Raw genomic sequence first — 27,558 nt, forward strand, 5'->3', positions numbered from 1 at the left:
AATATTTTCATGCCCTGGCCGGTTTGGCTCAGTGGATAGAGCGTCGGCTTGCAGACTGAAAGGTCCCAGGTTCGATTCCGGCCAAGGGCATGTACCTTGGTTGCGGGCACATCCCCAGCAGGAGGTGTGCGGGAGGCAGCTGATCGATGTTTCTCTCTCATCCATGTTTCTAACTTTCTATCCCTCTCCCTTCCTCTCTGTAAAAAAATCAATAAAATTTATTAAAAAAAATATTTTCACTATTAAGTATAAAAACAGGTTACAAAATAATGTATATATGCATAAAAAACATATGGGAGGATAGATAGTAAGAATGTTACCCGTATCTTTGGGTAGAAGAATCAGGTATGATTTTATGTTAAAAAAAATCGCCCCCCCTAATTAACATGTACTCCTTGTAAAACATAAAAATAAACAGCCTGATAATAGGCACTGTTAACTGCATGGTTCTGAAGTAATAGGCACAGCATGGCCCACAAAAGCCAGGCTTTCCGTTGAGAGAATGGGAGGTGGTGCCTCTCCGCTCAACTCTAAAAATGCCAAATGTGCACCGAGCCAGAACCCAGGAAAGGAGCCCCTCAGGCTGCTTCCAATCAAAACAGGTCCAGAGGCAAAAGACATTTAGAGTCTTCTCCATCCTAGCAACGTAGGGCTCCTCACTGTTCGGGACATCTGCTTTTCTCCCCTTAAAGTCTTATTTGATTGTCCAGTCGCTGCACATTTTAAACGCCCCATTCTTGTACGGACAGTTAGTGTGTGAGGAGGCTGGCTGCTGACTGTGAGCAGGCGCCAAGGACCGTGAGGAGGAAATGGGGCAGAGGCTCCTCGGTTTGGCCTTTCCTTACCATCCTTTCGTATCTGCATCTAAATGCGTGGACCGGGAGGATAAGTTATACCCAGAACAAAATGTTCTACTCTAAAATGTTCTTAGAAAAATATACAATTGGGGAGGAAAAATAAGAGAATGTGAAGAGCCCTAACCGATTTGGCTCAGTGGATAGAGCGTCGGCCTGCGGACTCAAGGGTCTCAGGTTCGATTCTGGTCAAGGGCATGTACCTTGGTTGCGGGTACATCCCCAGTAGGGGTTATGCAGGAGGCAGCTGATCGATGTTCCTCTCTCATCGATGTTTCTAACTCTCTCTCCCTCTCCCTTCCTCTCTGTAAAAAAATCAATAAAATATATTTAAAAAAAAAAGAGAATGTGCAGAAACAAATAGAAAAGAAAAACAAAAGCTTCCTTTCTTCCCTTCTCCAAACAATCTTCTATGTATGGAAGATGCCACAGAATGCCAGTCAGACCATGCTTGTTCTGGGTCCTTTTGAGGAATAATGCCTGTTATCTCAAGGCGTACCACTCCCTGGAGCCGCTGGCACTTTTAGCAGGGTGTTAAGACTCTGGTCACTTATCTTAGGGTCAAAACAATCCCAGTTGATGTGAGGACGCTGCACTCCAACACACAATGAACCCTTACACTTAGCACAAAGCTGAGCAGCCACCGGGCAGGTGAGGACTGAAGACTGTGGACCTACAATTTACATGGGAGCTGACTTGGGAGGAGAGAGTTTTCCCCGGAAAGACAAGAGAGCGGATCCCACCAGATATTTGGCAGTTTGTGAGCTTCACAAAGACAAACTAAGAATCTAACACTATAAAACTGTCTCAGTGTACCTTGCTTTATTCTGGCAGAGCTAGTGCTTGGGCAACAAGGGCACATTAACCCCAGTTACTGGAGATTTTATAACTTTAGTCACTTGTCCAACCCAAGTATGCCCTTTGTCGCCCAAACCCTCATTGGCTTTTTACATATCAGACACATTTATTTACTCTATTTCAGACATTTTATTTTTCCAATTCTAACATTAGGCTTTGATAAGTACAAAAGGCTTGCAAGTACAAAAATTCCTGTATAGCTATACAGTTAAAAAACCCATGAAAACAAAAAAATAATTTTTAAAAGTTGGGCAGTATTCATCTCTATATAGCCGAGTGACAGTGTTCTTGAAGTGTGGCTGTAAAAATGGTAGAAACTATTTCATTGTGATGACATCAACAGTTTGAGGGCTCTATTTCACTTGTTTCAGGAAATCTGTCCTGGGACGTTTACACTGGATGGATTCCTTGCCTGCATTTCACAACAGCCCACTTTCCTGCTTCTTCAGGGCTTTAGTGACGGCGCCTTCACTGCTCATCCCTGATGCTCTGACCAAAGGAAGATTCTGACCCCAGCTTCAGAAGCCAGTAAAGCTTAGATTTAGAACTATTATCCTTTCCAATGTTAAAAAGGGTAATGATGAAAAAGATCTATGAATTTTCCATGTCAGCGTTGATTTCTCTTCCGGCAAGGACTTAATTTACATATGCACACTGCAGATGAATTACATTTGATGAGCTTTAATTTTTTCAGTTTTTTTAAAAATTCTCTTGAAAAGATTAATTCTTCCTACCTATAGGATTCTGAGTAAAAATGACCAACTGGAACAGGGGAAGTCCGACTTTATCTTTGTTTTTCCACCTAGTAACCTGCTGGACACAGAGAACGATCTCCAAGGTCTTCATTCAGCAGCTCTAGGGTATGGCTGAGATTAAACAAAACAAAAAACCAAAACTCACTTTAATTAGTAAAAAGATTGGCAGAATGTTGTAGACATGAAGAGCAGACAAATGCTGGAAAGCCCAATCGGCAGCTGTCTCACAGTCTGGACTTTTTCCTCCTCTGCTTAATAAGAAATAAGTTGTCATCGTCCTCCTCCTCCACACAGCGCTCCTTCTTCTTATGCTTGCCCCGCCTGCCCTCTCTGGGCAGCTTGTCTTCCGGCTTGTGCTGGTGTGAGTGGTGAGAGGACTTGTGAGGCTTCTGGGTTTTGAAGGTGCCAAGGGAAGAGTGGGTTCTGGGGCCTCTGGGAAAGTCCTCATCCTTGTCATGACACCTGTCGGCCTTCCTGTGCTTTTCACGCTCTCTGTTGTGCCTGCTCGTTGTTTCTTTTTGGGTTTCTTTCTTTTCTTGAGGCCACCTTGTGTTTCTCCTTGAGGCCTGGCTCTTCTTCATGTCATGGTGGGACCTCTGATTTGCTGCTTTCATATGCGGCCTCTTGAACTGCCTTGGAAAATCCCCATTTTTCTGGAGTTCTGGAAAATATAAAAGTATTTTTGCATATTCTGCAGCAAGATAGTCCATGCAGAGCTTTCCTAAGTCTGTAAATAACTTAGCAGAGAGGGAAGCCAGACATTTAAATGCATTAACGATAGGGCATTCTAAAGAGCCCTTACTAAAGTAAAAGTCACTCACTAAGAACTATATGGCTGTAGTTATACATTTCTGATTGCTAACAGTGAAGAACATCCAGAAGTCCAATGATATTCATTCTGTTCAATACAATCTATCTAGGTTAAACAGTGCAGATGAGGGCAAGTGAGAGCAGTCATCATCCTAGCTTCGTGAAGAAAAGACATGTCTGACCAATTCAAGGGACAGCCCTTGATAATAAGGTTAAGCAAGATGCATAACAGTCTTATTGACAGACTCATATGATATTTCAATTACACCCTGAAGATAAAGTCTGGCCACAGTACTTAGTTAGAGGTAGATGCCAAAGAGGACAGATAATTCCTCCAGAGCAGAGATCGCTGGCTTGGAGACTGAGTGTGTAGTTGTGCACACACGTGTCTTCGAGTTCTTAGTGCAGATCTGATGTTATGTTTTGTTAGGACGTGGCTCTCACTACAAGTATCTGATACAGTGATTCTGACAGGGTAGGTGGGAGATAAGGTTACAGTGAGGGATGAAAATTAACATGCCAACAGAATCTTCAAAGACTAAAGAAGTGCCTCCCCTCCAAATGAAATGAAGTGCAAAGTAATATATTTAGGGGATAAAAAATGCATTTTGGAATATAGAGAAAAAATAAGTAATAGATTTATAGACTTCGGCATAAAATGAAAATTCCAATGAAGCACAGCAAGCTTCCAAGTGAATCTGTGCTGCAGAGCTGTCAATACAACAAGTTAAAAAAGGAAACCAAATCGTTTTTCTCTGATTATAAAACTTATAAACACTCATTACAGAAAACTTGGGAACTAAAGAAAAGTATGAAAAAAATAATAAAACAGAAGCATCTGTAATCCTTTAATCCAGAGATGACATTTTGGTGCATTTCTTTTTAATGTTTTAAAAAGAATCTGGAAAAGAGTAACAAAAAAGGCCCAAAGAATCAACAATGTACAGGTCAACTTGAAAAACAAAGAATTGTTTGTTCCCAAAGCAAGAAAAATAATTGGTAAACCACCTTGAAGTATATTGCAAGAAAGAACAGAGGTCGAAAAAACAGGCTTATGTTATAGGATAATTTGGTGAGAAAGAACCTTATGTTATAGCAACAGAAAACAAAGAAGCCACATAGAGTGGCTATGGACTTGGAGCTCAGCTCATGGCCTATAGGAAATGACATCTTTGGGGAAGCTCCAGGAATTCACCCGGTAGGGATGCCTGTCTTTCTATGAAAAATACTAGAGCTATACAAAGGGGGAACAAATCACTAGTCAAACAGAAAAATCTCAAAGGAGCCTTTAAAACTCTGCACACATATATGGGTAGAAGTACTTTCTGGACATTTTCTAAAATTACCATTATGTTAAAAAATGTTTATTGGGAATAGATTACAACACAGGATTTTTAAAAAAATTTATTTTAGATAGGAAGGGATAGGGACAGAAAGAGAGAAAAACATCAGTGTGAGAAACATCCACTGGTTATGTACCCCAACTAGGGATGGAACCTGCACCCTGGGTAGGTGCCCTAACTGGGAATTGAGCCCATGACCTTCCAGTATATGCCCTTCCAACCAACTGAGCCACACGGGCCAGGGCATAACCTAGGATTTTTGAAGTGGGTACTTGATTTCTGGAGATCAAGAAAGTTCCAGTTTCCATGGTAATTAAAAATTTTTCTGTGTTAACCAATGACCCCCAAAGCAGGTAAAAACAGTGCGAAAAAGAAATTTGGGAACTATTGCAAAGTTGATCGAGCAAGAAGTCTAATAAGGTACCTTTTACTTTTCGTTTTATTCTGTATTCTCGCTCCCGAATTTCGTATTTGTCATCATAGTAGTAGATGAATGGAGATGTTGGAAAGGTCTGGTTAAACATTCGCCTTTCTGTACATTCCTGCAAATTGTATTTGAAATTAGGATGTCACAAGGGCATACTGTTCAAACAACCTTTTTGCAAGATTATGAATGACTGTAATTGGAGATGAGTCCCACATCACTGATACTCATTCTTGGCTGCAGGCTGTGGTCTTGCTGGACACTGGTAGGATCACCCAGCCTGACATCCAATCAAGTATTTTTTTCAGACTTGAATTTTCTTCTCTTACTTCTTTACCTATGAAACCCTTATCTCTTTTCAATCTTTCCTGCCAACCCACTCTCCCAGTTTGAGTTGACAGCAATGGCTGGGGGGAAGAGGAGAGGTCCCTACTGCACTGCCTCATACCTGTTAGAGGGTTTATTTTATTTGGCCTTATGTTGTATTAGACCTATGCTTCTTTGTCTCTTCAACAGCCTTCCATCAAGTGCTTTCCCCTTCTCTTTTCCCCTTCACATTTACATCCTAGATGTGAGTGTAACTTCTTAGCTCTGCGCTCTTTTTCCTACCACATAAGTGGTTTGTAAACTCATTTTAACACAATACTCACTGGGGGGGAAACAGTTGATTCTTATGGTGGGGAGCAGGGTGGTGGTGGGTTGTGTCCAGTTTGAAATGCTCTTAGGTGATTTTGAAACACCCCAAAGGAACCCTCTCATCTCTTCAATTCCCCCCACTCAAGGTAAGTTCACTCCTGTCATTCCTTAGCCAGGACAGCTCCCTATTCTCATGACTCTGACCTTCCCTTGCCTCACAGTTTCCATATGCTCGGCCTGAATACACCTATGTAGTAGGCTTTTTTAAAAATCATGACCTGTGACATATATCCATTCAGCACGCCTGAAACCAAATATCTTTCTTTTTTTTGAAAGAGGTTTCCCTTTGGAACGTTCCCATTTCTGTCTTTTGCCATCGTACCTAAAACTTATTTATGCGAGTTCAATACTTCTTAGCTAAGTATTGAAGAAAAATTAGAATACCTCTTAGGAAGAAAGTATGTGAAATATCCATATAAAGTTTAGCTAATTTATCATAATTTTGGCATTATATACTTGATTTGTAATTCTAAGTATCTGATCAAGCTGGTACATACATACATTTAGGAACATAATTGGCAGGGATGAGAGAAGTAAATTAGTTGAAACTATATTAAATCTCACTTTAGAATGTTAGTTTCTAAAAAAGTAAGCGTTCAGAATTACATTATTTTTGAGTTCATCTTTCATCCATCACTTCCTGACAACAGAATGCTTTATGCCCAAATGCCACTCAGACTTACATGTCCATAATGGCCTTCTTGACCACAGTTATAGCAATACATTAAGGCTGATTGTCCAGAAGGAGTCTTCGGCTTTTTGGGTGGTCCAGGTTTAGTCTGCAACAAGAATATTTGTAAGGTTTTATTAAATTTTAGAAGAAAATTAAAACTTCATTCTTTCTAAAATGTCTTCTGAAAGTCAGTGTAGAGACCCCACCTTCAGATGACTCTGTAAAGTGTATAACATGATAACAATTCTTTTATTCTTTTTAAAAAAATATATTTTATTGATTCTTTACGGAGAGGAAGAGAGAGGGATAGAGAACCAGAAACATCAATGAGAGAGAAACATCGATGAGCAGCCTCCTGCACACCCCCTACTGGGGATGTGCCCGCAACCAAGGTACATGCCCTTAACCGGAATCAAACCCGGGACCTTTCAGTCCGCAGGCCAACACTCTATCCACTGAGCCAAACAGGTCAGGGCTCAATTCTTTATTCTTAACATCAGTGTGTGCTTTCCTCTCCTTCCTTACACCTCATTCCATTCAGCATTATACCCAACACTGTGTTAGGTATTAGGTATCCCAGATAGAAAAGAATAAAAGGCTAGTAGAACATGACAGGCATATAAATAGATAATGACAGGACAATGTAAACACAGTGATGGAAGCATGTACAAGTATTAATGGAGTGGCAAGACAGACCCACCATTGGATGGGGTGAGGCAGTTAGGGAAAGTGTTCCTGGAAATACAAATTTTAAATTTACTCTCAAACAATTAGGTGTAAGTCAAATGGATAATCCTTGGTAGAGGGAACAACATGAACGATGGCATGAAACTAAGAAAGAGCATACCTGCCAACGAAGTATAAGATGCATGACCAGGTCCTGGCCGTGTGCTCAGTGGTTAGAGCGCTGGCCCGAGCACTGGAGTTGCAGGTTCCATCTCCAGCCCTGGTCCGGGTACATGTGGGAGGCAACCAATTGATATGGCTCTTTCACATAAATATTTCTCTCCCTCTATCTTTTTCTCTCTCCTTCCCTCCCTCAACTCTCTCTAAAAATCAATGGAAAAAATATCCTCTGGTGAGGATTAACAACAACAAAAAGATGCATGACCAGGTATAAGGAAAATGAGGCTGGAGAAAGCATGGCAAAAAAATGGAGGGCTTATAAGTCATGTTAAGGAGCTTGGGCTTTACCTAGTGTTACGTGTAAGGATTTAGGTGTAGGAACAGAGTAGTTAGAACTGCATTTTGGAAAAACATTTTGGCTTGTAGCTATAAGGAGGGTGACCATAAACAAGAGGAGGTTAGACGTAGGAGAAAGACCAATGAAGTGGCTGTTGGCCAATTACAGGTGAGGTGATGAGGGCCCAAACTACCAGAGTAATAAGAATAAGGAAAACGGAATAGATTTGGGTACTTTTAGAAAATAAAACTGGTATTACTTGAACATTGAAAAGGTAACAGGGAACGAGGAAAAGAAATCAGGATGCTTTCCAGGTTTCTATCTTGAGTGACTTGGTGAGTAGAGGTGCCAACAATGGATTCAGAAAAGAAGGGGGAGCCAATGTCGGGGAGAAATGACGAAGTTTGCCTTGGATGTTGAGTCTCTAGGTGGAGATGCCCACCAGGAGGTTGACTACGTAGGATGAAACTTAGGGAATGTGTCTTAACTAAAGATTAGATCTGAAAGCATTCTGCTCAACAGCGGAGGTGGAACTGACCAGAGTGAACAGGATCGCCACAGCCCATACGAACAGCAGCGAGGTAAGGCCGGAACCCTGGGCATTAACAACATGTAAGGGGGAGAGAAGGAAAAGTTAAAGGATGCAGAGCCACCGGAGAATACAGTCACAGACCTTAGAGAGCAGGTTCAGGAAGGATGAGCTGATCTACGAAGTCAAATATAGCAGAGGCCTAGTGGGATTAGAACTAAGAAACATCCGTTAGATTTACAATTGTTCATGGATAACTTATTGTAAGAATTTTGGAATCAGTGGGAAGGTAGAAAGTCGAAGGCAATAGGTTGAATAGTGAAAAGATGCTTACAAAGGTGGTAAAACGATAAAGAAGATCAAGGAAATGATTACCCACAAAGCCAGGAAGATGCTTATACTTCTGGGGGAACAGAACAGTGCACACAGAGTTTTGGGGTAGCTGCAATTTTCTGTTTCTTGAACATAGTGGTGTTATATGATTTGAGTGTGTGTTATAGAACTAATTTATTAAATTGTACACGCTTTATGCACTTTCAGCATGTATATTACATTTCACAAGAAATCTTAAAAAAATGAAATAAAAGTTGAAGGAAAGGAGACAGTAAGTACATGTAATTTTGAGAGACATGAATAAGAAAGGGCAGAATAAGACAAGGTAGTCCCTAGGAGGAAGTGGGGGTGTTGGTGAAGTTTGTTATTAGAATGGGAGAGACCTGAACCTGTGAGAAAGCTAGTAGAGATGGAGACGTTGAAAACAGAGGAAAGAAAGGAGAAAATGGATTGAGCAAAACCCCGGAGGCAGCAGGGGCTTTGAAAAGCAGAAAAACCAATCTCTCCTTCCCCTAACCCTGTTTGTTTTTTTGGGGGAGATTGGAAAGATGAGATTAAACTTGGTTAAGTTTATTTCTTATGTTCTTTATTCGGATCCTATAACAAAGAGTGCTGGTCTGCCAAATAATTTTGCTGCTGTTCAGTGTGGCAAACGGGTGGTTTGTGGAACTTTTATTTTCTTGACACAGGAAAATACAGGTTATAAAAATCTTCTTCAAACAACTTTACTTTTAGCTCCTATTTCCTAAAATGGAATACTGGAGGATGACAATAACCTGAAAGTTCTTTTCTACTGAAAATGACTACAAATGCTAGACAAAATGGAATTTAAAACCTCAGCTATTATCAATCAGGATATAATAAAAAACATAACCAACAAATGTCTTGTATTCTCCAATTAAAATGTGGTTCATAAATTAAGACCAGCTAAAAGGCATTAAACAACTATGCACATAAGCACGCACCACTCATTATAGTGGTTTATACATTAGTTCAGGTAGTATAGCACCAGAAGACAGGAAATTATTAAGGAGAAATAATTTTTTCATCTGAAAAGGTAAGCATGTTACTTGATTGTGACATAAAATTGCAACCATGAGCATATGTTATTTAAAAGAAATAAATAAAACCAAGAGAGATGGTGTCATGAATGTGAAGGTAGAACAGATGATGCTTCAAGGAAGTTGTCAAAAGCTACTGATGGGTCAAGTAAGATGAAGACAAACAAAATCCGTTGGACTTAGCAATCAGGAAGTTGTTTGCAACTGGAAACTGTTGTGAGCAGTTTCACTCGAGGGGTAGGGGCATAAGTCAGACTGTAGTGGGTTCATTGCAAGTTGAAAAGATGCTGGAGAAGAGAACATAGAGGACTTTTTAAAGAAACTAGACTGTGTATGGGAGAAGGGAAGGGGATGAGTAGAGCAGAATGCAAGTCCAAGGATGCCTCCACCACTGCTGGGCATGGGGCATGAGCATATGCACGCATTCTTTCATTAATTGATTTTAAACATATCGAGTGACTAATACATACAAGTTAGTGTTCTAAGATTAGGTAATTGAGAAGTGAGCAAAACAAAAACCATTGCTCATATATCCAGGTGGAAGACAGATAAATAAAACCACCAACAACACATACACACAATCAGATAGTAATGAATAGTTATGTGAATGAGAGTCTTTGGTGGTGACTTAGATTGAGTTTTAGGAAACTCTCACTGGGATAGTCAATCCTTATAACAAGAAAAAACAAGTATTCAATGACTGGGGAAACAGCATTCTAGGCTTAAGGCATTGGGAACAGGTAGTGCAAAGCATGAAAGCGGGCATATTTCAGTATCTGGAAAATATCTATAAACTCGGAAGTGTAGTAGGTGAGGAAGAGCTGCAGAGGAGGAGGTTCTAGAGGTAGAATGGGACCAGATCACTTAGAGCTGTGTAAACCAGGGTGAAGAGAGCTGGGTTTATCTTAAGTAGCATGAGAAGCTAGTTTGAAGCTAATAGGTGCTCAATAACTAGCAGCAACTGTTAGCAGACTGTAAGCAATCATAGAAAGGACAATCCACACTCCCAAATAATAAATGTTCTCTGAAAAACTGACCTGTTTACAAATTTTTAAATTTATGTTCATTTGTGTAAATATATGGCAATTTATCTTGGAGGCAAGATTTCTGGATTCACTGATGAGAAGGTAAATATGCTATTTTTATTTCACTGGAATAAAAGATTTCATTGGCTCAAATCCTATGCAAAAAAACAAGATGAGGGGATGGGGGGGGCAATCGGGGGATAAGGACACATAATATAATACCTTAATCAGTAAAGAAAAATATATACATATTAAAAAATAATAAAAAATTAAATAAAAAATAAACAAGATGAATCAGGAAGTAGCGAGGAAGTAGGCTGGTGAGAACCAAATTAGCAAGGAATCCAGACATGGAATTTGACTGCTATGGATACGAGGAGGGACTTCCTCATGGGAGGGGCCACCATACCTCTACAGCAGATCTGGTTTCTCCTCAGTAGCATAGAACACAGGGACAGTCACATTACTACACAGCTCTCCAGGGGTCATTCCTATCACCTCCACTCAGAGTAAAGGCCACCTTTATTTAATACTGCGACAGTGCTCCTGACCCACCTTTTCCCTATTTCACCTTCTAGTGTACTAAACGGGTTATTTATTATGTTTATTATCTACCTCTCCATTGGTAGAATGTAAGGTGCATGAGGGCAGGGATCTTTGCTTGGTCCACTGTGTACCCCTATGCCAAGAGTCTAGAATAAGTGCTGGCAGACTATGGGCAGCAGGCCAAATTTGGCCCACTGCCTGTTTCTGTATGACTCACAAGGGAAGAATAGTTTTTACATTTTTAAATGGCTAAAAAAATATTTCACAGCATGTAAAGATTATATGAAATTCAAAATTCAGTGTCTATAAATAAAGTTTTATTGGGACACAACCAGGCACATCTGTTTACAGACTATCTGTAGCTGCTTTTCATGCTACAGGGGCATAGTTATGATAGAGACCACAGGGCCTGCCAAGCTAAAATATTTACTATCTGGCTCTTTATTACAGAAAATGTTTGCTGACGCCTGACCTAGAACATAATAAGTGCACAATAAGTAGCTGGTGAATAAGTAGATAATAAAGACTCCAAAATTCCTCCGACTTTACTTTATTGCCTAAGTCTGGGGAAATTACAAGTAGTCCAAATGCTGTTCCATCTGCCTATATCACTCTTTCCCCAGATAAACATGGAGAACTCCTTCATCTCTTGGCTCAAATGTCATCTTTGTAAGGCCTTCCTGATCACCCTATTTAAAATAGCCAGCTATCTCCAATTGGAGCATCCTATCCTGCTTCACTGAGTTTTTTCCTTATACTTCATGGCACTTATCGCATCTGATATACTATATATTTTACTTGTTTGTTTGGTCTATACCCCAACTCACAGGGATTTGTCTCTATTTAGTTCACTGTTGTATCCCAGATCTTGGAACAGGGCCAGGCATATAATAGTTCAGTAAATATTTTTTAAAAAATGTTTTTATTGATTTCAGAGAGAGGGAGGGAGAGGGGGAGAGAGATAGAAACATCAATGATGAGAGAGAATCTCATTGATCAGCTGCCTCCTGCATGCCCCCGACTGGGGATCAAGCCTGCAATCCAGGCATGTGCCTTGAGCGGGAATCGAACCATGACCCCCTGGTTCATGGGTGGATGCTCAACCACTGAGCCATACCAGCAGGACAGTAAATATTACTAAATGAATGAGATAATGCATATGTAAAGTACATGGCCCATAGTGAGCATCCAATACATTTTAGTCACTAAAGACAACCTGTAAAATTATGCTTTTATATATTAAAATGCCTGAATAAATTAACACAACTTTCTAAGGATCTCCTCTACTTCACATTGAGTGAATGGTACATACTCTGGCAGAATCGGGAAGGAGTTACTAATACAGAGAATAGGAATTCAGTTTTACAATTACTAGGGATAAAGAGATCCTTTTTAATCAAGATTTTGAAAGTATGTTTCATGTCGACACTTATTTTATTTTGAAAGTAATCTCATTCAAAAAGCCTCAAATTTAGCCTTACTGTTCATTTATGCTCGTGGATGAAGTGCAAACATTTGGGTGTTCATTCATCTGAATAATGTCACTAGTTAAAAACTTCCATTATTACCAATAAAAATAGCAAGTGTATTTATATTGTGCTATGAAATTCTAAACTGTTTCACAATAATTAATTAGTAAATGACATGACAAACGCTATCTACATACTCTCATTTTAATAAACCATCATGTACTAGGACTTAATAGGAATGAAATCAGCCTAGATCTTACCTAATTAGAGAACATTTCTGTAGTAGAATACAGTACTGAAAACTCAATAATGATTTCCAGTGGACAAGTTTTCATACTATGATCTAACAAAAATCTTACAGCTATTTAAAGTGTTAGAAATACAAATCTGTGACTCAATACTTCTGCCTTGGAGCATGTCTTTATTTTTAATTAACAGTAAAGGTCCAATTTAAAGCAGAATGTGTCAACTGATTAGCTTTAAGTTCAGAGTTCCGTCATACATGTTTGCACTGTGGACAAAAAGTTAAATGGAGGGAACAAATGTAATTTTTTAGAACTTTTTTTATTTGTTTGTTAATCCTCACCCGAGGATATTTTTTCTGCTGATTTTTAGAGAGTGGAAGGGAGGGGGAGAGGCACAGAGAGAGAAACATCAATGTGAGAGAGACACACCGATTAGTTGCCTCCTGCATGCGCCCCAGCTGGGGCCGGGGATTGAGCCTGCAAACGAGGTACATGCCCTTGTCAGTCCATGGGCCGATGCTACAACCACTGAGCAAACTGGGCTAGAACTTTTTTTAAGTTAAAAAATTTACCTTAAGACTTTGACCTAATGGATACCAAATGAACTATTTATGAAAGCAGCTTTTTCTTTTCTTTCTTCTCGCTTTTTTTTTTTTTGGTTACAGACATTTAAATAATCTATATTTGTAGGGTGATATCTTAGAGATTACTTTACTATCAATATATAGAAGTAATAACCTGAGAGATAGCATTACCTATGAAAGGTCCATCCCATCTGCTATTCTTGCTGAAAGCTTTTCATGCACCAGTAAACTCAGTAAATATCAGAAGATAAAGCATAAGCCTACCACGCCACGGATTTACTTCTAATGTCTCCTCAAAGTGCTGCCCGATGCAACGATTACAAATGATTTTCTTCTAATGTCATTTTACATAACCCTTTTTTCTGCATGAGTAGTTAGTGCGGAATGAATGAATGAATGCCATTAAAACAGTTAATCATTATCTGGGACACTAGCCTTACTCCCTTCACTACTAGGAATCTCCATGACAAAGGCCAAGAGATCAAAACGCCAGAGCTACCTCAGTGTCCTATTTCTAACAGTAATTTTTTATGCAAACGAACCTGCTGGGCATCTCCCTCTGTGACCTTGAGCTGCCCTTATCTAAACTGACTTTGATCCAATGAGGACTTGCATCTTGTTGAAGCTCATTACTATATAGGATATGCAATCAATTTCACTAATTAAAGGGAATTTTCTACTCTCGTGACCACAAAATACACTTATTTTTATAATCATACATATGCTTAATGACTAGACTATATGTTTTCATTTATTAATCCAATGTGTTATATGAACATATATTAAAAAGCAAGTCTATGAAGCACTTGATGTAAATGTATTCACAACCGAACGTAACATGGAGTAAAGTACTGAGCTCAGCTCCAGTCTTTCTGCACGTGTCACATGTGTACTCACACCTCTTAAATCCATATGCTTTTCATGCTTGAGAACCTTATCTTTCAAAAATTTTCCAATAAGCTAACAGTACAAGCATCTCAATATCCATGTAATTAAAAAAACAATCCTAGCCAAGTAATCAAATAGAATTTCTCAAGAAAATGTTACCCCAAATCAAAAACTTGCCATCATAGTCAAAGCCCATTAGTTGAAAAAGGGACCTAATGGTATGAACCTGACATTTAAGCAGAACAAAAGCTGAATTAAAAATATACTTTCTCCCCCTGTTTAAACATATCATTTTCTGTGCCTACTCTAGACATCATATTTGATTGTCTAAGTATTTTATTTAGTTTCATAAAGAATAGGCAGGGCAAGAAGAATGGGTGCCTTCCCTTTCCTTTGGTAGTATTTACAATATAAATGCCAACAGAAATGGAACTGGTACACAGTCAAGAAAAATCACATCTGGGGCCTAAAGGAATCAAAAAAAGAAATTTAAAAGCTGGGCAGTTTTGCAGTGAACTGAGTCTGTGAGAAGGCAAAAATGACCCCATGTAACTAAAGATACAAATGATGCCCTGTCTCCCCTTATCAGTGTTTTTCTGGGGCGAGGTGCTCCTCACACCTGGAGGTCTGAACAGGTCTTATTCCAACCATGATTTTGGTCAAAGCCATCCATGTGCACAGTGTTCTGGCAAATATTCACACTATTACTTCCCTTTGAGGAACATGGGAAGAAATACTCTCTAAGCTCAAGGCTTTGAAATTATTTTAAAATAAGGCATCCTTTATGAATTTTTTAAGTTTAATTTTTCCTCAGTGAAAAACAAATTCAATTGTATAACGCTTCTAATTTTCCCTATATCTTAAAATGCCATTAAAAACACCATATATAATAATATACCTATATTTTTTGTGTTAAAAGAAAAACGACGACATGTATCTAACAGACTACCAATCCATCGGGTAATTCCTTAATTAGGCAGATTTTTGAAACATGTATTATGTACACAACAGACCGGAACGTCTCCTTTGGAGCATTTTCTAGTCTATCGGGTGATTACATCATTAAGCCACACATGCTACGTAGAAAAATCCTTATGAAAATTCATGAAAAAATGTACAGCACATCATTAGCATGCTGTAGACGTGTATGCTTTTGATATTTTCTCTGTTAAAAAAAACACACTACATGAAGTAATTAGTCCAGGTCATAAAAACACGAGAAAGGTACCAGACTCTGGTGAAAATGAAAATTGTAAAAAATTGCATCTCTCATGGTTTCGCTGAGAGTAATTTGCTTTATTGGAAAATGGATTCTAAAACAGTGTTCATTTGAACTGCAGCAGAATAAAGAGTGTTGCTTTACTGATTTGGTACTTCCTATACACACGTAACTTCCTCTCTACCCCTCTTCTGATACTCATAGTTTTACAAACCAATGGGTGGAAGGTTGCAAATAACTAGTGGTCAGGCTATTAATTATTCAAGGCCTTGCAGTACTGTGTGTCTGTATACTTATATATCTTCACTTTAGGTAACCAAGAGTGTAAAGGACTGCATGAGTGTATCTTCTGTAGTAAAACTACGTTAAAGTAATATGAATGGAGGTAAACTGTTGGTAAAACTCCTAATAGTGAAAAGATGATATATTAACAACATTAAGCATTAGGCAACATCTAAGAGATAATATATTTGGAGACTAAAAGAAATGAAACACAAGTTTTACAAAAAGAAGTTATTAAACTTATTAATTTATGATTTCTCTTTTTGTGAATGAGATCCTTCCCCCACAAAAACACACCCACACAACAACAACAAAAGAGAACCTCAGCAAGCAGAGAACAATGAACATATGCAAGACAGTAAGGATCCCAGTAACGCACTCCCTGAATGTTCTAAATCTTCATGGCTTAAAAAGCACCCCAATTTTCTCCAAAGGTAGTGGCATTTATTCACTGGGCCATAGCTAATTTTACATGGAATGCAAAAATATTAGTTGAAGTTTAATTTACCACCCTATTTAAATATTTCCAACGTAGCTCTCAACCTGCAGAGCTATCCCTCTGTCTATTTTAATTTTAAAGTAAGTTAGCAAAGGCTTCCTTCTTAATCCCCAGAGACTACCTACATAGTGACACAAACGCACAAATTTATGACAGCAACATAAATGCTCTTCTGAAGTAATGTGCAACATTAAGTGAAAATCGTTTCCTGGAAAGATATTATAGGTATCTATATTTTATTTGCCATCTTAAACATATCTGGGTCTTTATGGCCTTATTTTAAAAATGTATTTCCTTTTTATATTTCCTGGTGCAAATGGACTGCATAAATAAGCAATGTGCTATGAGGCTTCAGACCAGCCGATAAAACCTTTCAATTTTCATGCCAGCTTCTTCTTTTGTAATTCAAATCCGCCTGGAAACTGGCAGCTCTGAAAACTGAAACAAGCACTGCCACAAATACCTTGTAATGCTATCGACCTTGTCTGCCCATGCAGTGAGAAAGGGGGATGCGTATGTGTCTGCAGCCATCCAGATAACACAACTCATTTTTTTTTGGGGGGGCGGGGTAGGGATAACAGAAGCCAGCCCCAGACTGTGCACCAAAAGCAGTCATTACCAGGCATGCTGGAGAATAAGTCTCTTCAAAATACACAGTGCATTTAAAAACCATATATGAGGCTGAGCCACTGCTGTCATTACCAATTTTAATTTAGCTCCTTCAGTTTGCCAGCCAGATAAACTCTTTAGTGCTGTTTTTAATCTATTTGCCACATTTTATGTTTAAGATTATAGTAATATGGACAGGAGAAGGAATCACTTTTAGGGGAAATAAAGAAATAGATCCGCTTATCGGCGCCCATCAGAAAGTTCATTAATCAGCCAGGCTTTGTGCCCTCTAAATTGAAAGGTTAAATAATCCTCTCAGGAATATTTCTCGGCCCCTCCGCCAATTGTCCGGAGAGGAGCTGCCATTCATAGGACGCGGGATCGGTGACAGGGTATCTTACCACTGTTTGGACCCCAAACAATGATGGACAAATGGCCTGGTTTACAAAGAACCTTTTAGTACATGGATGGAAAAGGACCACAAGCTTGGATGCAGGGTGGAGGGATGAGGGGGGCATGGAGACAGGATGTGGGGGGAAGGGACAGGAAAGAACACATACATGTGTGAATGCATGGATATTTTATCTGACTGTTTACTGGAGTGGACTATTAAACATAGAAGCCACATTAATATACATCTTCTAACCACATTAAGTCTTTAACACACTCAAATCTGCATCTATATAGATATATCTCATACAATTGTACGTAAATCATCACTGAAAAAATTGTGGAATAATAGAGCCATAGCTTTATTATATTTATTATCTAATACACAGGGGATCCAAATAAACCCCAAGATTTTCATTTTTAGTATGACTCCACATGACTTACAACACATAGAAATGCCCCTCCCCACACCCAGCCCTGCTTATTCTACTGAAAAGTACTCTTAACCATCAGTCACAAAGGCAGGGAATTCCACAGCTGTAAGGCCCTGTTTAAAGGAGGGAAGTGATGATTCCTTGCTTTAACAATATGCTCCACCTTAGCTCCTGCTTGCCTTAAAATAAAGAACAAACATAAAAAACAGGAATGCTCTTTGAAAGAATACAAATCCCATGCACCGAGACAGTGCTCAGTTTTGTGTTGTCTTTTTTGCTGGACTTGTAGGAGAATATGGGTGGGAATCTGCAAAACAACTGACCAAGCTTACACCTCAGCATTCTGCTGTGCAATCAGGCTGGTTTCTGGCATCAGTCATGTGAAGGCATGAAGCAGTTTTACAAAAGTGCAAAAAACTGATATGTTATTTGTTTCATTCCTCATCTCATTAACATAAAACCTCTACCCCTAGCAGAAAGTATTATAATTGGTATTTGTGTATGAGAATTATTTAATTTCATATTATTCTCATTATTTATAAAGGAAGCAAAGATTTATGTAATTTAGCGTATGAAAGATAACTATATTCAGCTGACACTGACATCACCATTTAAGAATTATACATTTATTCACTTAATTTTTTTTTTCAAACTGATATAGTCGTATCTTTGTATGGTACACATTTCATACAGACATTTTCATTAGGAAAGGAAGTTAGCCTAAAGATTTTTTGTGATCTACTCATAAATGTCTGTATGATTTTTTTAAGCAAATCAAATTAAGAAAATAATTTGCTTGCTATATTTAGTTAAAAGTTACCCACCTACATTTCTAGACCAGAAGAAAAGTATAAATAATTAGAAAATAAAAACTGAGGTAAATAATTTTGTTAACAAAAGACAATGCTTGTGAGTATTTTAATTTCAATAACTATAAGAAGGAAACATTTTTAGGAGAGAGAGTAAAGAGGTCATTATGAATCTCCTCATCTTAGGCAAAGACATTACAATAATCCGAGTTTGGGCTATCAGTCCCGAGGCCATCTCTCCAGGTGTGAGGAGTCCACGGGTTTGCAGCATTGGAGTTGACATGGTGTTGAACACAGTCTTTGCGCTAGGTACTGTGCTAAGTACTTTACGTTTATCATCTCATTGCATTCCTACAATATCCCTAGAAGGCACTGTCCCCATTTTTCCGATGAAGAAACCGAGAATTTAGAGGATAAATATTTTAACTAGGTTTGCACAGCTAGTAAATGAAAGACCCACAATTTGAACCGAATGATTCCAAAGCTGGTATTCTTTCCCCTATATTATGATAAAAAAGGAAATTCCCTAATAATTTCCTCAGAACTAAATATGCCCCTCAAGCTCCATTTTATGAAATGTTTTTCTAAGAACAAACTTAAGGAAAGATCCAAAGCATAGTTCCCCTAACTGAAAAGGCATGTGGGGTAATCTACAAATACATTAAAGGAAAAATATAAAAATGGGTATTTATAGACATGGATATATTACAAAATTATAAAGATGACCTTATAATCTATTTAATAGATTCAGTTCTACATGATTTTTGAAAAAAGGAATGAAAATAATTGGATAGCTTTATTATCAATTGATTCACACATGTGAATTCTTTTTACAGAGCTCATTTCTGATCATTCCCACAGAATGTTTTTAAGATGACCTATCAGTGTATTGTTATACCTATTAAGGTGAAGGCTATTTTAATCCCAAACATATTTAATTTTTTCCAGTTAAATGTTCTCCAAACATGGAGCATTTTCTCCATATAATACTTTTGATATATCTGAAGAAAGAAAAGAAAAGAGTTATGGGTCTTGGAGGACCATTGCTGAACTCAAAATAGTTGGAAGAAAACACAAGCACACATAACTCAAAACATAATTCTCATGACTTTCTGGTACGTGGGGATCAAATGAATTTTAAGTAGAAAATCTGGTGGATTTTATCCACAATTCATTAACTTTTGATCATTTAAAAGATTTAGGTTTTAAAACCATAAACTTAATTCAACTTAAGTTTACTACTGAAGTTTATACCACAACAGGAAATATAACACTAGTTTAGAGAGTGTTCATATCAACAAGTCCAGGGGGTCTTTTAGGAATCTTTTCCTGTAGATTCTTCAAATAATTAACCAAAACCCTTAAAGGTTATGGTTGATCATGACTGTCAGTATCTAAATGATTCCTAATCTATTAGGAATTACTGTAATCTACCACATCACTCACATGCAATGGCTAGTAAAAGGAACATATTAATACACATGTCAATGGTCCAGTATACTTTCTCTACTTCCACTGAAATGTCCAGAAAAGATTATGACAAGCTCAACCACCTGGAATATATTTATTTAAGGAATGGCATGAATCAACTGTTCAAAGTACATATGAAAAATAATCACTCAAATATGCTGAAATTATTCTACATAATACTTCTATGGTTGTTATGTGTAGTTAACATGGCAAAGAATAGGCCACATTCTAGATTTTTAAATTGCAATTTGTTATACAGTCAGATACTGAGCAGTGTTAAACTGCATGAATTCTGAAAATTCTCAGACTACTTGTTTATATTCATTTTGTCATAACAGGAAAACTTTTTCAAAGCGTAGAATTGTGAGTAAAAAAAAAGTAGTTTCCTTTGGGATCATATGACTAATGTATGTGCTTTTTTTAAAGAAGAAAACATTTTTAAAAGTTATGTATACTAAAATTACAAATACTTAGAAATGGCATTTAATTACCACAAAATTTAAGTATCAAGAAGAAATTGCCCCTATAATGACTAACTATAATTATAAAGTTGGACATACTAGGGAACAGAGAAAAGGATAGCGAAGAGTCCAAATGTAATTTTCCATCTTTTTATCACCATCAGGGCCATTTGTTAACAGGTAAGAAAATGAAGACTACAACAAGTATTTCTTTAAATTTTTAAAACAGAAGTAAAACTTGAAGCTGATACAGTAAAATATGTTAAGTCTTAAATGGAATCATCTTTGCCTCCAGCCTTTGGGGCAGATAAAAAAGCACAGGGACTTTTTTTGGTCAAATGAAGAAAAGAAGTTACTGTTTATAGTACAGTCTCAGATTCAATTAGTTTATTATTGAGCAACATGTACTACTGAAAAAATGAACAGAAATCAGGACAATGGGTGATAAAAATAGTAAAGATATTTAGAAGGTGGCAAAAAGGCAGCTGCTTCCAGGCCAAACATTTATAATGACTGTTTTCTAAATTGTGTATGTTACATACTTTTCAAGAAAGAAAGAAAGAAAACAAAAAACAAAAAAACCCTGCTCAGAATATGTCGTATTGATTTCCCATTTAAAGCAAATTAATTTCATTAAAATATTGAAAATCAATTAAGTTGGGAATTTCTCTAAGGGGATGACACCTCAATCTGTTTGAAAAGAAAATATGAAGGTTCTCTCTAAAAATAGAAATAAATTATATCTAAATCTATATAATTTTATTGTACTTCCATTCAAAAATAAGTTTGTATACGAATTGTTTAAATGTCTGAGGAAACATTGTGAGAGGAAAAATAACATGCATTTATAATTCACAACACTCACTTACTTCCTCTTCCTTTTACAGAAGCTTTAGAAAATTGCTTTTTTATGATTTGGCAAATTGTATTTATTTTTAAATGAATCTCATTTATTGAGATTGATAATTCCAGGTTTCATTTGCTTTGAAATTGCATTTTCCAATTGCTTTGAATGATAAGTTCTGGCAAGATGTGGTCCAACATGCCAGTGGAAATAGAGATTTAAAAAAATCAGTTGACCTACTCTATAAATGTAGTAATTATCTTTTATACTAAATTCAAAACATGGTAAGATTGAAGTAAAAAAATCACCAGCAAAATGTTCACCCTAAATTCTTTAAGAACAGGTAAATAAATATTAAAGTATTCACAGAAAATTTCCACTTGAAAAATCTTTAAAAATTTTAGTCACCGTCCAAATGTATTTTCTATCTCGGTTATCACAGATGGAGTATTAGAAAATAATTTATTGGTGCTTACTCAGAAAATTATTTTTATTCAGACAACAAGTAACTTTAAATATAAAGCAGTCTGATTTATTTTGTAGTACTACAATGGAAAGATGGCCCTGAGGTACAACAAAATAGTCATGCGCCTTCTAAATCATCAGAGCACAATTACATTCACCTCAGCAGTGTTTTAATACTAAAGGTATTTTTAATGAAAATGAAATCTCTGAAAATTTGACAGAGATGTAATATCTCAACAGCAACACTTAAACAGTCAAAACATTGAAATAGTGATGTCAGATATGGAGGAAAAAACTACAATTTTTTTAAAAAAAGTACTCCTACATCTTGAGGAAGTTGGCAAAGTGAAGTGAACTATCAAAATAAATAAATTTATAAGTGTTACTTTAGGATAATCTGTATGCTGGGCCTCAAAAAATGGTACAAAGAAAAAGTTGATTTAAAAAATTCCAAAATAGAGTGAGGCCTACTTCTCATTCTATTTTGGAGTTATTTAACATTTTAAAATACAATATGTAACCAGTTCTATATTCTTAAACACACACACACACACACACACACACACACACACACACACACACACACACACACACGAGACATATCACTTGATATCTACCATGCAGATGAGATCCTTGGGTTCTGCAGTTCTGTTATGTAGCCAAAGAGCTCTCAGAAAGAGATTTAGAATTCCCAACATCTATCCAATTAAGAGCCCGTTTTCTTTTTTTCATGAAAAGAAAATATTCTGGCTGGAGGGAGACTTCTTGAAACTCTTTATTTCACATTTTAACTTATTAAAAAATTCCATTTTAGTATTAGGCAACTAGAAAATTGTTACCCACCCTATCTTACATCACAATAATTTCAGAAAAAAGACTTCTGTGGCTATAGCCTCACAATCAAATTCCACTTTCTTTTTCCTTTCTTTTGGACCATACAACATGTTTCTAAAGTTAAATTTAAATCTGTTGACATTTTGGGTTACCTACTAGGTGGTACGGCATAGGATGCTTTAGAGAGTTACATTCTCGTTTAGAGTAAAAAAATCTCATTTCCATACTGTGAGAACCCAGAAAACATTTCTAAACTGATGTTTCCAGGGTAGGAGAGAAAAACTTGAGTGGCAAAACTAAGTGGTATTTTAAATTATGATCCATAAGATACACTCTGGCATTCAGCTAGTTCAGGTAAGACTACTATTAACTGCTAGTAACCTCTGGTCACAAGCCTCTTCTAGGCTAGAAAGGAAGGCAAGGAAACTTTACTCCCCATTTCTCTGACAACAAGTATTTTACTTTTTGAAGTGTGAATTCTAGGCATTTAAATGTTATATATAAAGAATCATTTAAAATGTAATTCTTCCTTTCTGCTTAAACTTTTAGTTAAAGTAAAAGGTAGCAGGTTGTAACACATTTTAACAATGCACACAAAGAAATCCAAGGGCAAAATTAAACATAAAAGATGTATTGTCCTTTTTGGTTCTTAATACATTCGGCCCCAAAGTAGCAAACTCCTAGCTACTTTTTTAAGTAGATTAAAATCAAGATGAACAAAATGTCCAAGGCATGTCAAATTATAGCCTCTACCAGTTAAAGATTCTGTTGGTTGTAAAACTCTGTTGGTGGCCATTTTGGCCTAGGATTTTTAATATAAATGAGCCTAGAAATGACAGGGGGTAGGGAAAGGGACTTCCCTTCTTGAATAGTTAAAGGGGAGTGTGTGTGTGGGGGGATTTTATCTAGAATAAAAAATGAAAAAGAATATTCAAAGTCAGACATTACCAAAATTTGAAAATATAACAAATTAAAATACAAGAACAGTGCTATATTATTGAAGATTTAAAAACCTTTCTAAACATTCTGAAGGAGGTAAATACGTAAACTACTTGGGAAATAAAAATCATATTTTTCTTTTTCCCATGCAGGTCTCCTAAGTGATAATCTAAAAGTCCTTAAATTATATGGCAATTTTGTAATAGATATATAGGCAGTGTTTTAGAGTTTTATTAGCATGTGCCCTTTAGAATGATGGTTTTAGTTTTTATTAATCTAGTGAAGTCTAGTCAAGTTGGTTAAAAAGCTATTCTATTCACATACAAGTTGTTAAGGATGCTTTATTTGATCTCTCATGAAATTGCTGAGTAGTGAACATGTTTCCTTTTGTGTTCAAATAAATTTCACAAGCCTACTTATACCAATCAACTTCATCACCTTTTTATGTGTTTGAAAGATAATACTTTGTATTATTAAGCTTTAAAAAAATATATTTTTTCCTTTTTGTAAAAATATTTTTTTATTGATTTCAGAGAGGAAGGGAAAGGGAGACAGAGGGAGAAACATCAATGATGAGAGAGAATCAGTGATTGGCTGCCTCCTGCATGCCCCGCACTGGGGATCAAGCCAGCAGCCCTGGCATGTGCTGTGATTTCCTGGTTAGGTCGTCGTCGTCGTCGCTTAACCACTGAGCCACACTGACTGGGCTCAAAAAATACTTTTAAGGAAAGTGATTCCTAGATAGATCTTAAATTGTATTTGCTAAACTTTAGGTGTAAATGTCCTTCTAGTCTTCCTGATTGGAAGGCAGATAAAAGCAACTGAAAAGTTCTCAAATGCAAATAAACATTTCCAAACTGAATATACTAATCCATTTCTCCCCCCCAAAAAGCACAGTTCATTTTGGGTAAGAAATGTATACTTTGATTAGAAAAAGAAATTAACCAATGATTAAGTGTAGAAATTTCCAGAGTTTTAAGAAGACTGGTTTAAATCAATATACAGCAGCAATTCTAACCTAGGTTTCATTACTTGGTCATTGCTCTGATTGATGCCACATTCGAGTGTGAGGGCTACTATGAGTCAATAGATGGCAGTCCATCGCCTAGTAAAAGAACTGAAGATGACTAAACTCACCATGCATTCTGCTTTTATTCAAGATTAAATATTGCCTAATTGTACACATTTGGATACTGCCTATATACATAACTATTTAACTATTTTATTTTAGATGGATTGATATATATGTACACATATTTCTGAATATACAAATTCTGCATTTATACTTGCATAGTAAACTATTCCCAATTTTAGTTTAGACTTAATAATTATGAATTGGGATAGCTGCTCCAATATTATTTTGAAAATTAATCAATATTCTAGGTTGAGACAAACAGACTTTTCAAAATGACTTTGTTATACCTATAGATAGAATATAATGTTATTCTCTCCAAGATAATTCATTTTGTTTCACTAATTTTTTCGTAACTATTCTTTTTATAATTTGTTTTTTAAAAGCTACAATATTAAACAAATATTCAAATATTTATGTTATACTAAACACCAATTTCTAATCTTCTATGAGAGTTATATAAAAGAATATAAATGCAAATAATGAAAAGAGTGGCTTTAAAATAGTACTACCATCACTTCAAGTTTTCAGGATTGGAATTCTCTAAGTTAGGGGAAAAGGGAAAAGAAATGCAATATCAAATCCATTAGGCTATTACTTAATTAAAATACTGATAAAAATGCTATACAAAGAGTGACTGTGATCTTGAAAGTATAATATGGTTGAATTCCAATCAAGTTTAGACTATAAGAATTTCACCACAGTGTTAAGATAAAAAAATGATACATAAGCACAGATATAATGTATCTATAAGTTACATCTGTAAAAATATATGTGTACATATATGGGTGTGTGTGTGTGTATATACATTTTAGTTTTATAGTGAAGACTTTAAGAAAACCCAATCTGGGATTGAGGGATAGCTGAGTAATTATAGCTTTCTACTAAGAATCTTTAAATAAATTAAACAGTGATAACAGAATGTAGGAACAAACTACCTGATATTATTCCTTGCTTCTTGGGACTGTGGTAAGACATATTGGTAGTATAAGTCTACTTATTGGTTTACCTTTTATTTCATAAAGAGGAGAGCAGTAAAAAGACATGTTTTGTAAAAACTTTGCCTTTTCTATTTTTACTACCTGTCTTCCATAAAGAAAACTTTTAAATATGTTAATCTTTAAGAAAATAGCTTTTAATTACATTGTATAATTTTAAAATTAAAAGTAATTTTTATTATTGTCTCTTGCTCAGCACAGCATACTTAATACATTAAAAGAAATGACTAGCAGGGTTTTGGTGAACTCTCAAAATTATTTAAGGTGACTATTAGAAGTGAACTGACTTCATAATATTGAGCATTAGTAAACTGATTCCATAACAATGTTTTCTGCTTCTACTTAGCCTAAAATCACAATAAAAAGGAAAGCAGAGAACTGAATAACTTGAATAGTATTAAGCAGATATTTATACACGTTGAATAAGTCAAGAGGGGCTTAAGCATATGACAGTTGAATTGTTCTGTATGAAAGATATACTAAGCTTTGTCTACCTTTATTAGAAATATATGTAAATATTTCAGTAAAGCCAGAAAATTGATAATGGAAGATATTGTGGACTGTATGCTTGTGGACTGTAGATGATACAATATATTAGACACTAGATTACTATTATTTTTTTATGGTTCCTAGCATATACTTTTCCCTCTTTAATTTGAATTTAACCCAGGAAGACTGGGTTAAATGACGTAATCATTAAACGATGTGAGCAATAAAACACAATCAAAATCTTTTAAGAACAGGAAGATAAAGGATAGAGTAGTGGGCAGGGGAGAAGAGAAAAAGTATATTATTGCTCTCTCAGTGCAAAAACTCTTCAGATGTTTATTATCTTCCAGCAGAAGATGCTTGTCTATATTTTATGGTCAGCAGTTCAGAGAAGGGTAAATAGGCTAGGTCTTGGGGAAAATAAAAAAGGTGTTTCTACTCACCGTTAGGTGATACTGCCTCCAGATTTCTGGGCAAGCCTGGAAAATAAAAATATTGATCAGCTGGGAGCATGAAACAAGGTACTTTACAGCCTGTTGGTTTTGGCATAACCCAGCATCCACCGGTGTCGGTCACAGGAAAATAAGAAGCTTAACAGAAAGGGTCTGCATTTCAGCTTCAAAAACCTGGCTAGACAGTTTAATTGAATTTTACACTGGTTTAACACACTCCCTGCCATTGTCAGAAAGCCAGTAACAAAGTTTTCTCTCTCTTTTTTTCTTTTCGGGTTAGAAGTTTTGGGCACTAAGATGTGATTAAGAGCCATTACTCAGTTAAACTGATAAATGAACAGCAGTGGTTAAAATCAATGAGACTCACCAAGTACACCTTTTTAAAGAACATTTTGAACCTTGGTAGTATGATAGAAAACAATTTAATAGCAACTGCCTTTAAGACTTCACTGTGGTTACATAAGGTATTTCTGATGTCTGCTGCCATCTTTTGCCTAATCACTTTCTAACTTTCACTCCTCTATGAAACAGAGTAAAAAGAGAATTAAAACAAAACCAAACAAAATCTCAAGAACTAAAGTCCATGTCTTTTCCCTTAAAAGTTGAGTATTCTCCATCTTTACATTTATAGAGATATAACTTTAAAAAACCAAAAAAACTTCAATAAATTTGTAAAAGATGGATTTACTGAAACCAGAATAGGTAACAACAAAACAAAACAAACAAAAAACAGCAGCAACAACAAAAAAAATTTAGGAGATATTTTCTTATGGATACATATATAAATCTTCTTTCCTTGTACCTGAATTATGACTCTGTTTAAGGAGAGACACTCTTCCTAAGAAAGGTCTTTATGAACAGTTGATGGGTTTACCATCTTCTCAGAAAAAGAACTGTTGATGATAGAAAGTGTTTTTTAAATAATAACTATATTATAGCAATGGTTTTAGTAAATT

General features: G+C 36.4%; 1 protein-coding gene across 3 annotated transcripts in view; it reads right to left on the reverse strand.

Annotated features, from left to right (window-relative positions):
- Positions 1–1,600: 1,600 nt before the first annotated feature.
- Positions 1,601–27,558, reverse strand: part of ZCCHC7 (zinc finger CCHC-type containing 7) — a 203,136-nt gene continuing 177,178 nt past the window's right edge. For 2 of the 3 annotated variants that reach the window (XM_079791264.1, XM_079791265.1), the window contains exons 6-9: positions 26,594–26,629; positions 6,424–6,519; positions 5,045–5,162; positions 1,601–3,128 (exon numbers count right to left, since the gene is read on the reverse strand). In XM_079791264.1, the coding sequence (XP_079647390.1) occupies positions 2,692–3,128; positions 5,045–5,162; positions 6,424–6,519; positions 26,594–26,629 (687 nt within the window). In that variant the 3' untranslated portion in view covers positions 1,601–2,691. The remainder of the gene's footprint in view (positions 3,129–5,044; positions 5,163–6,423; positions 6,520–26,593; positions 26,630–27,558) is intronic. The other variant, XM_079791263.1, reaches the window with a different exon arrangement.

Source organism: Cnephaeus nilssonii (genome assembly GCF_951640355.1).
Source record: "Cnephaeus nilssonii genome assembly, chromosome: 14".
In the NCBI taxonomy this organism is placed as follows: domain Eukaryota; kingdom Metazoa; phylum Chordata; class Mammalia; order Chiroptera; family Vespertilionidae; genus Cnephaeus; species Cnephaeus nilssonii.